The sequence below is a fragment of the Trichomycterus rosablanca genome, chromosome 2 (genome assembly GCF_030014385.1).
Source record: "Trichomycterus rosablanca isolate fTriRos1 chromosome 2, fTriRos1.hap1, whole genome shotgun sequence".
NCBI lineage: Eukaryota > Metazoa > Chordata > Actinopteri > Siluriformes > Trichomycteridae > Trichomycterus > Trichomycterus rosablanca.
Window position 1 is genome coordinate 41,528,284 of NC_085989.1, and position 13,239 is coordinate 41,541,522.

The following is a 13,239-nucleotide window of genomic DNA, read 5'->3' on the forward strand; positions in this document are numbered from 1 at the left end:
AGTCATAAAATGGCGACAGGGTCATGGGCGGTCAAGGCTCATTGATGCACGTGGGGATCAAAGGCTGGCCCTTGTGGTCCAATCCAACAGACGAGCTACTGTAGCTCAAATTGCTGAAGAAGTGAATGCTGGTTCTGATAGAAAGGTGTCAGAATACCCAGTGCGTCGCAGTTTGTTGCGTATGGGGCTGCATAGCCGCAGACCAGTCAGAATGCCCATGCTGACCCCTGTCCACCGCTGAAAGCATCAGCAATGGGCACGTGAGCATAGGAACTGGACCACAGAGCAATGGAAGAAGGTGGCCTTTGGGCAATAATCTGCTGGGAAACCTTGGGTCCTGCCATCCATGTGGATGTTACTTTGACACGTACCACCTACCTAAGCATTGTTGCAGAACATGTACACCCTTTTCATGGAAACGGTACCCTCTTTCAGCAGGATAATGCTCCCTGCCACAAACCAAAAATGCTTCAGGAATGGTTTGAGGAGCACAACAACGAGTTTGAGGTGTCGACTTGGCCTCCAAATTCCCCAGATCTCAATCCAATCAAGCATCTGTGGGATGTGCTGGACAAACAAGTCCAATCCATGGAGGCCCCACCTCACAACTTACAGGAGTTAAAGGATCTGCTGCTAACATCTTGGTGCTTAATACCACAGCACACCTTCAGGGGTCTAGTGGAGTTCATGCCTCGACGGTTCAGTGCTGTTCTGGCTGCAAAAGGGGGACCAACACAATATTAGGAAGGTGGTCAGCAAACTTTGTCTGATGCTGTACTGTTTATATCACTGCTCTATTGTTTATTCTATGTTTATATATAGTGTTCCTTTTTCTATAATTACTTAGATGTTTATATGTTGACATCTGCACAAAGAGGAATTACTTGTACATCTAGTACTTGGCGAAATAAAGACTGTGATGTTTTGCAATGAGCTGCAGATGATGTTTTGACTGTAATAATGTGAGTAGGAAAATAGGCCATGCTGTGTGCAAACACACCTTTCCAACCTTAAAACCTCTCACTACACAACTTTAAAAATAAAGCAAAGTAATATACCAAATCGACAGACACAGACATTTCTTATTTTACACGTAGCCAATCAGCCAGGACATGTCTAGAGTTTGACGTTGTCTTCTTAAATTTGCCAGTGGAGCTTTGAGGTTAATGAAGCCAATAATTGTGTGAATTAAATTAGCAATTTAAATAAGCAATCTGGATAAATACTATGCATAGTGCATATCATGTTTAAAACCACACTATTATCTGAAAGACTTCTAGCTCTAAGCACCAGTTTTCAAAGCTTTGGTATCCCTTCTCGTTACAGTCCAGCTGCCCCTAATGTTACTACAAGTTATTGATTAGTTATTCTGCCATACTAACATATCTTAGTTCACACTTACCTTGTTCACCAGGCATGCTGGTCAATCGAATACCTCTAGGGTACAAAAAATGCATTAATTTATTAGATTCCTAGCTAAGCCATTGCTTAGACACCTCTTTGCTCACCTGACTGACCACAAGACGGCCGTTGTTGCTTTCAGTAGCATAGATGACCCACAAGCCATTCTCATCCACTGCTAGGTCGATATCAGACTTGCCCCCCCAGCGGTACGGTGACGTGTCATGGTAGTTGGCGTTGGCGATGATGGCCTCGCCACTTTTGATGCGTGTGCGCAAGTCGTACTTGACGATGTTCCGTGTGCGTTCCTTGTTGTAGAAGACTGCGCCGTCATACACCACAAAACCAGTGCCGTCCACTCGATTTGGCAACCTAGAGAGGGACATAGGAGAGAGATATATCAGTAAGATTACAAAAGTATACATAAAATCTGCTATTGTTTACACTTTTTTAGTAGTGAAATGTTATTAATTGTATATGTTATACACCGATTAGGCATAACATTATGACCACCTTCCTAATTTTGTGCTGGTTCCCCTTTAGCTGCCCCATACACAACAAACTGTGATGCAATGTGTATTCTGACACCTCTCTATCAGAACCAGCATTAACTTCTTCAGCAATCTGAGCTACAGTAGCTCGTCTGTTGGATCGGACCACAGGGGCCAGCCTTCGCTCCCCACGTGCCTCAATGAGCCTTGGCCGCCCATGACCCTGTCGCCGGTTTACCACTGTTCCTTCCTTGGACCACTTTTGATAGATACTGACCACTGCAGACTGGGAACACCCCACAAGAGCTGCAGTTTTTGAGATGCTCTGACCCAGTCGTCTAGCCATCACAATTTGGTCCTTGTCAAAATCGCTCAAATCCTTACACTTGCCCATTTTTCCTGCTTCTAACACATCAACTTTGAGGATAAAATGTTCACTTGCTGCTGAATATATCCCACCCACTAACAGGTACCGTGATGATGAGATAATCGGTGTTATTCACTTCACCTGTCAGTGGTCATAATGTTATGCCTAGTCGGTGTATGCTTTGTCACAAGGCTAATCAAAGGATATGAATCTGAATATTTTCAGCCTAGCCTTTGTAGGAGCCACTCTAACATTGGTGGTTATTTCTAAAGCATTAATTGTGTTTTCTGTGTATTAACTTAGACAGTGTCAATAAAAATCGCTCACTTGTATGTGGTGGTGGGCCGATTCTGCGTGTAGTCATCCCATGATGCATATTCGAACAGCATGTCTGTCCGGTACGGGGTCCACGGCATGACGTAGAGTCGATCGCCTGCCTGCAGTGGGTCTTTACACCACGCCCCTGACTGATGTTCCGCTTCCTGCTGAGAACTCGCTGCCTGAACTCTCAACAAAGTCCCGGGACAGACAAAAACTGGAGGAAAGGAATGCAGGAAAAAAGAAAGAATACAGGGAAAGGAAGGAAGGGGGCAGAGAGAAGGAAGAGTAATGGGAAGCATGGGAACAAATGAGGAGTTGAAAAGTAGAAATGAATAGTGAGAGAGTGAGACGAGTAAAACAAAAAAAAGAAAAAAGAAACAGGAAGGACAAAGAAGGGTAGAAAGATTAAAAAGTGGAGAAATTGGATGGAGTAAGGTTTAAAAATGAGCAATAAAGAGTCAATAAAGAAAAGAGTAGAAAGGACATGGGCGAGGGACATGAAAAATGGGAATATAAATTGATAGAGAAAATTGGGGGATAGACAGAAAGAGAAAGAGAGAGAGGTAGAGAGGGGGAGAAAGAGAGATTGGAGATAAGGCATGAGATAAATGGCTCAGTTTCCAGTGAGAGAATGTAAGAATGTAAATGCTGGTTAGTAGGGGATGTGTGAAGTGCACTACAGCTGGGGAGGGATGATGAATGAGGGCATTCTGGCTGCCGGTGCTGTCGATGCCGGGCCGAGAGCGGGTTTCAGGCCTGGCCTACTTCCATGTTTGTCTTTTGTTTAGTTTTTGCTATTTAAAGCTCGAGTGCACAGAGCCTCGACATCTCTCAGACGTGCCTTAAGCGATGTGTTTGGATCACCGGCAAAAGGGAAATGTATCTTAGGATCGGTCATGTCTGAAAACAACTCACTGTCTGACTTGCTAACTCTGTCTGTGGCCTGCTCAGATCCATGTAAGCACTCACTCACACACACACACACACACACACACACACACACACATTAATGCACATAGACACAGACACACACTTGTATAATGCCTTTTATATTTGTACCAAGAGGAAAGCAGCCCACATGGGAACAGTGTGAATTAGCTGGCTGACGCAGATTCACACTTTTAGAATGAACTAGTAGGAAACCCAAGAAAAAATCCCTAGAGATAAAGAAGAGCACAAAAAAAACCTGATAATACAGAAGAGAGGTAGTGAAGAAAGAAAGAAACATATGGGAGAGAAAAGTGGAACGGAAATGAAAATGAGGATGAGGATAAGGAAAGAAATGTGCCAGCAAAAGAAATAAACGAGAAGTCGTCAACCAATGACAGAAAAAAAAAACATGGGTGGAAATGCAACTGCAAATCAAAGAAATGAATGCAATAAGTTGTTTGTTTGTTTATTTGGATTTTAACGTCATGTTCTACACCCTTCGGTTACATCCACGACAGAAAGGGTAGTTATTCATTACACAAGATTCATCAATTCACAAGATTATATCAAACACAGTCATGGACAATTTTGTATCTCCAATTGACCTCACTTGCACATCTTTGGACTGTGGGAGGAAACTGAAGCATCCGGAGTAAATCCGAATGCAATAAGTAACATTATAACATATATAAAATTTGTAATCGTGATTAATCACGATTAAAGAACCAAATTAATCACGATTAATCGACTGCAAAAACAAATAAGCACAATTTTAACAGTTTTCATGCAAGAAAATGTTTACCAATAAAAAAAAAATTTAAATTATGATAAAATTATCTTTAAATCTAAATTTAAATCTTCAGAAAGCCAGCCAATGCCAATATAGAGTTGTTAACAGCTACCCATCTTTCAGCCAGTTATTTAAAATGACAAGTCTGTTCACATGATCTGGCAAAAGTGAGGATCTTTTCCTGTTCGTACTCCTGCCACTGGAAACAGGTGCTCAGGGTACTACAATGAACCATTTCTAGATGCAACACATTTAACGTCATGTAGACCCACATTGTTAACTATGTTAAAGCGTCTACAGTCCATTGTGATTTATTTAACGCCAGTGTTTGTAATGTTCCCACGACATGTACAATTAATGGGCTTTCCATCCAAATTCCTCTGAAATAAAGTTGTCTGAGCTCATTTAGCCTGTAACGCATATCTGTGCGCGCAGATGCCCGACGAGACAAATGCGTGCTTTGACCAAAGATGATATTAAAGCGTCAATTAATAACTGTAATTTTGTCTAGTGATGATTTCTCTGGTAATTTGTAACTCGCGACCGCAAACTGGAACAAGACCCATGTTATCGCTATACAGTATAAACACAATGTTGTTATGTTAAAGCAGCGCAACTTACCACAGTGATGAATGTTTAAAGTGGCACAAACATAGCCCAAAAAAACTCGTTTGATTACAACATTTATTCTCGATTAATTGTTTTAATCGTGATTAAAATTTTAACGCGTTAACATCATTAATTAACGCAACTAACAACAGCCCTAATTATAACATATAAAAAAAAAATGAAGAATAAAAGAAAAACAAAGTAGTTTTTAAAGGTAAATAGAAATGGGAGATAAAAAAGAAAATGAAGGTAAAATAAAAGGCAATAAAATGGAAAGTAAACAACATAAAAATAAAAATAGATAAATTAAATAAATAAAAATTAATACAGATTTAAAGTGAAAAGAGAAAAAGACAAGCATAAAAAAGGAAAAAGAAGATTGAGGGAAATTAAAATAAAGAAAACAAAATGCATAACAATAAAATGAAATAAAAGAAAAAGGAAGACAAAATGAAAGGAAAGTTGGGAAAAAGGAAAACTAAATGTGCTGAAATTGAGAAGGCTAAGGATTGACATTGGGCAGAGAAAATACCCTACAAGTTGTTCCATTTCCTCTTTAACTGCATTTATTATTTATTTATTTATTAGGATTTTAACGTCATGTTTTACTGTCATGCACACTTTGGTTATATTCATGACAGAAACAATAGGTATTAATCACACAAGATTCATCAGTTCATAAGTTTAATGTCAAACACAGTCATGGACAATTTTTGTATCTCTAATTCACCTCACTTGCACATCTTTGGACTGTGGGAGGAAACCAGAGCTCCAGGAGAAAACCCAGGCAAACACGGGGAGAGCATGCAAACTCCACACAGAAAGGACCGGATCACCCCATCTGGGGATCAAACCCAGGACCTCCTTGCTGTGAGGCGACAGTGCTACCCACTCAGTCACGGAGCCGCCCCCTTTAAGTGCATTGCTCATTAGTGTGACAACAAGTCCACTATAGTGCACTGTAGCATATTAAAAATGTGTATACTTAAGTCTACTTTTAGTAGTTGTAAAATGTTATTAATTATAAATGTTACATCTGTTTTGTCATACAGAAAAGGGTTGTGACACATCCACCTCATCACCAGCTTAAAAATAATCTTCAGTTAGTCTGTAGCAGACACCATAGTCTTCATGTCCTTATTTTAATATATATATATATATACGTATATATTCTGTTTATGTATTTTTCTCCCCTTTTTCTTCCTTTTAGCGCATCCAATTGCCCGATTGAGTCATGCTTTCTCTCCACCAAAGCCGATCCCTGCTCTAATTAAGGAGAACGAAGCTAACCCATGCCCCCTCCACTTTGACGATTGCAATGCGGATCAGCACTGTGTACGGAGAGACACACCCTGACAGCACTCTTTTCAGGTCTCTGTGCAGGCGCCATCAATCAGCCAGCAGAGGTCGTAATTGCCAAATTTATACAGTATATTTATAATGTACAGTGTATCACAAAAGTGAGTACACCCCTCACATTTCTGCAAATATTTCATTATATCTTTTCATGGGACAACACTATAGACATGAAACTTGGATATAACTTAGAGTAGTCAGTGTACAGCTTGTATAGCAGTGTAGATTTACTGTCTTCTGAAAATAACTCAACACACAGCCATTAATGTCTAAATAGCTGGCAACATAAGTGAGTACACCCCACAGTGAACATGTCCAAATTGTGCCCAAATGTGTCGTTGTCCCTCCCTGGTGTCATGTGTCAAGGTCCCAGGTGTAAATGGGGAGCAGGGCTGTTAAATTTGGTGTTTTGGGTACAATTCTCTCATACTGGCCACTGGATATTCAACATGGCACCTCATGGCAAAGAACTCTCTGAGGATGTGAGAAATAGAATTGTTGCTCTCCACAAAGATGGCCTGGGCTATAAGAAGATTGCTAACACCCTGAAACTGAGCTACAGCATGGTGGCCAAGGTCATACAGCGGTTTTCCAGGACAGGTTCCACTCGGAACAGGCTTCGTCAGGGTCGACCAAAGAAGTTGAGTCCACGTGTTCGGCGTCATATCCAGAGGTTGGCTTTAAAAAATAGACACATGAGTGCTGCCAGCATTGCTGCAGAGGTTGAAGACGTGGGAGGTCAGCCTGTCAGTGCTCAGACCATACGCTGCCGCACACTGCATCAACTCGGTCTGCATGGTCGTCATCCCAGAAGGAAGCTGACGCACAAGAAAGCCCGCAAACAGTTTGCTGAAGACAAGCAGTCCAAGAACATGGATTACTGGAATGCCCTGTGGTCTGACGAGACCAAGATAAACTTGTTTGGCTCAGATGGTGTCCAGCATGTGTGGCGGCGCCCTGGTGAGAAGTACCAAGACAACTGTATCTTGCCTACAGTCAAGCATGGTGGTGGTAGCATCATGGTCTTGGGCTGCATGAGTGTTGCTGGCACTGGGGAGCTGCAGTTCATTGAGGGAAACATGAATTCCAACATGTACTGTGACATTCTGAAACAGAGCATGATCCCCTCCCTTCGAAAACTGGGCCTCATGGCAGTTTTCCAACAGGATAACGACCCCAAACACAACCTCCAAGATGACAACTGCCTTGCTGAGGAAGCTGAAGGTAAAGGTGATGGACTAAACCCAATTGAGCACCTGTGGCGCATCCTCAAGTGGAAGGTGGAGGAGTTCAAGGTGTCTAACATCCACCAGCTCCGTGATGTCATCATGGAGGAGTGGAAGAGGATTCCAGTAGCAACCTGTGCAGCTCTGGTGAATTCCATGCCCAGGAGGGTTAAGGCAGTGCTGGATAATAATGGTGGTCACACAAAATATTGACACTTTGGGCACAATTTGGACATGTTCACTGTGGGGTGTACTCACTTATGTTGCCAGCCATTTAGACATTAATGGCTGTGTGTTGAGTTATTTTCAGAAGACAGTAAATCTACACTGCTATACAAGCTGTACACTGACTACTCTAAGTTATATCCAAGTTTTATTTCTATAGTGTTGTCCCATGAAAAGATATAATAAAATATTTGCAGAAATGTGAGGGGTGTACTCACTTTTGTGATACACTGTATATCTACATTTATATTGTACTCCTTTACCACAGACACGGCCTCATAACACAAGAGTCGTACCGGTTTTTCTTCTTGAAGCACAAACTTTTATTCACTTTCCAATCTTTCATTAAATGACCTCCTTCTGCTTCAATTTTCTCTTCTTGTACATTTTGAGATTAATTGTAAATATTTCTCAACTTCACTTGTTAAACGCTGATGTGGAAACACTGCCATCTAGTGGTGGAATGCAGTCACTTTGCGGGTCACAAAATCAACATGCATTGTGGGAGATGCAGTTTATGTACGATTTTGCAGTGTATTTTGAGACAATCACACGTCTTTTAAGCTCTCGCAAGCCATATAAAATGATGTGACTGGCCGGATTTGGCCCGCGGGCCTTGAGTTTGACACGTGATTTAATATATTCTTTTTGGGAGGGGTTGATTTATGTATAATCTGTACCAACTTGCAAACTTCAAAACATTAAATGTAGGTCTGAAATAATTATTGAGAACTTTTTTTACCTGCAGGTAATTTCTATTTCTACTTTTAGTCGCTGTTTTGTGAAGCTCCTATAATTAAGTATAAAGGAAAAGGTGGTTAGGTCACAGGGCCAGAAAAGCAGCCTGGTGTTAAATGACTTGCTGGAGGCCATAGGAGCAGCAGTTGGAGAAAGGTAATGGACATCAGGGACTCTAGTATGTCATCGCTGGTCAAGCAAAGTGAAAAGCACTAAACAGATGGTGGATTCTGGCTCCATACACCAAAGCTACAACTTTTTAATAACCTCAGTAGATCAATGTTATTTTTGACATAGATTTAAAAGTGGTGTCACATGATTAAAATAAGCATGTGAACAAACCCAGACTGCATTTTAATACTGCTGCAATGTAAAAAATATGTGTTTAAAAAATATTTAAGGTGTACATACATTTGCATGTTTTAAAATAAATGATATTAGACAGAGAGTTGCGACTTACGTACTTACTAATATTCCTACCTTTTTGAAACGGACTAAATGCCAATGTTTCTGTAATTAGAATCCACATGTGCTATAATGGTCCTTGACTGGTTCAATGGTTCAATGCTATGGCACCCCTGGTAGAATTAAATCTTATAGCACACAATCAGGGCTGCTCTAAATTTATTTATTTATTTTTTTAGGATTTTAACGTCATGTTTTACACACTTTGGCTACATGCATGACAGAACAGGTTACTGATTACACAAGATTCATCAGTTCGAGTTTAATGACAAACTCAGTCATGGACATTTGTGTATCTCCAATTCACCTCGCTTGCACGTCTTTGTACTGTGTAAGGAAACTGGACATCCCGGAGGAAACCACACAGACACGGGGAGAACATGCAAACTCTACACAGAAAGGACCCAGACCACTCCACCTGGGAATCGAACCTACTTCTTGCTGTGAGGTGACAGTGCTATCCACCGAGTCACTGTGCTACTCTGTAAATGCACAGGTGATCAGTTAACAATCCAAAAATCAAATAACTAAAACCAAAGACTAAAAGTATGAAGACTAGTTCGCAGGGTACATGATACAGTTATTCAGCTAGATATGATATGTGGGTATATCCAACATAGCTGTACCACCATCTCATCCAAAACCACATATATTTTACTAAACTCAGCATTTACATTATATTAGGGTCATTCCCACAATTCGGTGCCTTTGTGTCCCCAGTACTGTATCATTGTACTGTATTTATTAAGTAAATTTTAAACAATACAATTTCTAAACATCTTACTGAAATAATTAACACTTTCAAATACTAAACACAATGTTTTCTACCCCCCCCCCAAAAAAAATACAAAAATAAAATGACTGTATATATACTGTTTTTATCTCTTAGATACCAGAGGTTTTCCCATGTCCTTAGTGCTGTACATTCTGATTTAGTGATGGATATATGAGGTTTAATCATGAAAATATCTCAGTCTATCAATACTGTTTAAAAGGTTTGCTTGAGTCCCTCTAAACCTTGGATTTTATTTTCTTTATGAGTTTGATTTTATTGCTGATTATAAGGGTTTTTCACACGTCCCTCAAGTTGCTGCCCACCCTGATATTTTTTACTGCTGTCTCTTAAAATGAAGAGCTGTTCTGCATACTGACATCATTTCCTGGAGCTTACATGATTTTTTTGAGCTAATGGCTAATTTTATGTCAGAATGTCCACCCTGTTATGGTCCACCCTGTTACAACCTAATACGTAACAGGGTGGACATCACAGTGTAAATGAGGTGCATGTTTAATTTAGCTTGACCAAAAAGTATAACATGTCCTTTTTATAATAAAACATGATAAACAAATTAAAACAGTGTTTCATTTTCAAAACGTTTTAAGGTCCAAAGGGCACCCAATCCCAGGAAGCTTTAGTTTAACAAAGGAAGATGGAGGTTCCTCTCAAGACTTCTTCCTGTAATTTAAGTGAGTTTGTCCTTGCCACAGTTGGCCTTGGCTGATCAACAGGGGTTTTTGGTCCGTCGGTCCTGGATTCTGTAAAGATGCTATGCTATTTTTGCAACTGGAAAAATTTAATAGTTGAGCGATGGAGTAAGCAGTCATGAAGGGTACTACTAAGGGACTGGGGTTTGAACTAAAGTATGTTGCAAGCACTTATGCTTGGTCTGACATCTGTGATTAAACGTCAATTTCCTCTCATGACTATGTCCTAACTGTCCTTAAATGGTCTTTAAACTGTGACTGTAATTGACTAAAGAACAGAACACTTGGCTAAAGTACTGTGTTTTATAGTTCACTTCCATTTTAAAATTAAAGCTACAATGGTAGTTAACCATATATAACTACCCTTTGCTCACCATCAATAATATCTTCGGTAAATCCATCAAAGAAAAGCTAGTACAGTGGTACCTTGTAACTCAACATCTCCTAAACTCAAAATCTTTGAAACAACGCCCTTCGCAGAGAAATTTGTACCCTTAAACTCAATGTTTCCCTTAAACTCAATGTGTGTGCGACTGCTACTTTGTTTAGCGCTTGGCTTGAGCAGTGCAGTAGAACGTCATCAAAGTGTGAATATGAGACAAATCTGCATTTGTGTGGAATAACCATCAAATTCACTCTAAAAACTCTACATGTATCTGTGTTTATCTGGATTTTTCTCCTGTTTCACTTTTAAACTTGTGTTACAGCTTGAGGTTCTGAGAAATTGTGAGAATCAGCTTTTCAGAGAGTCTAAAATGGTTATCGTAAAAAAAATGGCTTAATGTGACTTAATGTATTAAAAGAACAACATAAAAAACACTAAACTTTTTTTTATTATTACTGTTCATAAGTTCTCTCCACGATTAAGAAGCGTAAGGAAACAATAAAGAAGTAAAGGTAAAGAGCAGGTTGTATTGTATTTTTTATTGATTTTTAACAGTTTAACAGTTCAATTATATTTCAGTGTTTTTATATTATTTTTGTGTTATGTTCAGTGTATACGTGTCAAAAACAACCCCATTATTTTACATAAGCCTAATATATATGCAGTTCCACGAAAACATGGAACGCATTAACAGGTTCCCCCCCATACATCCTTATGGGAAAATATACCTTAAAACTCAATGCCTTTTAAACTCAATGCCACTCCAACCAATTGATGTTGAGTTTCAAGGTACCACTGTATATGAAAATTTGGAGCCTAAGAACATTTATACACACTGTGGGGGTGGGGGGGGGGAGGGTTGAAGATGTATGATATTTTAAATGTGGGAATAATTTGTATTTTTTTCATTATTATTTTATTCACTTTTTACAATGCACAAGGCTCCACTGGCTAGAAAACAGTCATAAAGCACAAGACTATCACTGACAAGCATGACAGAAGGTAACAGGTGTTGTTGGTGATGCCAGAAATGTAAATGAAATTCCAAGACTGCAATAATATATATAAAAAATAATGACTAACTGTCATTCGTCACAAAACTCTATCTTACAGCCAATCTGATAGTGTGAATCTATAACCATATGACTACATATGGTCTACACAGAGGATTTGACCTTCTTTAGAAATCACCATCAGATAAACATTTTCTGCATTTAGTAGACGCTTTTATCCAAAGCAACTTACATTATACAGTCTAAGCAAATTGAGGGTCAAGGGCCTTGCAACCTGGCAGTGGTGGGGTTTGAACCAGCAACCTTCTGCTTACTAGTCCAGTACCTTAACCACTAGGCTACAACTCCCCACTTACTACAACTACACATTAGCCTTTTTTTTATTTGAGCCACAAAAGGACAAACTTTTGATGCAGTTATATGAAACTGACCCCCTGGTCACTGAAAATCCCTCAATGCCACTGGTCACTGAGATACCACTGCACCTTCATATCTGCTAATCTTGTAGAAAAGTCATAATTTGTAGACCAGACCTCATCCTCCCCCTAAAAAACCAAACTAAAACTCTTATATTTGTTTTGTTTTTTTACTTCAAAACTACAGTAATGCACTTTTCACTAGATTACATAATAAGACTGCCAAGAGAACACCAATTTGTACAAAACGCAGCCGCCAGCATTTCAGAAGGAGTGAATTACAAGGTTTTGGCTGCATCCAGCTTGTTCTTCCGTCTCCCAAACTGTTTTACTAGCTTTTAAATCTTCTAATGTCTCACAGCAGCCTTATAGACACTTCAGAGAGTCTGGAGTAAATTGAATTTTAAAATCACAAAGGGATAAAACTGGCTCCGAAGACCAGGAACTCAGTGCTCGCAGACGTTTCATCACATGCTCATAACCGATGGCTAGATTTGAAAATCACCTAAAGCGTTGCTTTAATAAAACTCTATATAACCTACAAATTATTAGTTTAATCAGCAATTCCTTTCTAGTCTCTTGAGGTACTCTTATTACGTCTGCACTGAATCGTCTTATTGGTTTTTTTTATTTTTTATTCACCAACATAACCACAGTAGCTTAAACCCTGCTTCAGCATAGCATCTAAAACTGTAAAAGATGTATCTTGGTGGCTCAAAACTGGAATCAAAAAGTAAAATATGATGAAGCTAAAAACTCCAACCCGAAACAGGTCAACGCAGATATTATTATATATGGGGAGAGTGAGGCATGAATACCTTCCTCGGAGTAATGCAAAATGCCAATGCACAGCAGTGTGGTGACCTGCTCTATGTAGGTGACCCATAAAGAGTGAACATACTGTGTTGGAACTGGGATAGAGCCAACACACACACAAACACACACACACACACACAGGTCAGACTTCTAGAACCCACTGAGCTGGCCACATGCTACATTTTTCTGTATACAATTTTGACAC

At 39.7% G+C, this 13,239-nt stretch overlaps 1 protein-coding gene across 1 annotated transcript in view; it reads right to left on the bottom strand.

Annotated features, from left to right (window-relative positions):
- adgrl1a (adhesion G protein-coupled receptor L1a) overlaps window positions 1-13,239 on the bottom strand; it is a 349,163-nt gene that overhangs the window by 65,265 nt on the left and 270,659 nt on the right. The window contains exons 6-7 of the mRNA XM_063015895.1: window positions 2,587-2,794; window positions 1,509-1,773 (exon numbers count right to left, since the gene is read on the bottom strand). Coding sequence (XP_062871965.1) covers window positions 1,509-1,773; window positions 2,587-2,794 — 473 coding nt within the window. The remainder of the gene's footprint in view (window positions 1-1,508; window positions 1,774-2,586; window positions 2,795-13,239) is intronic.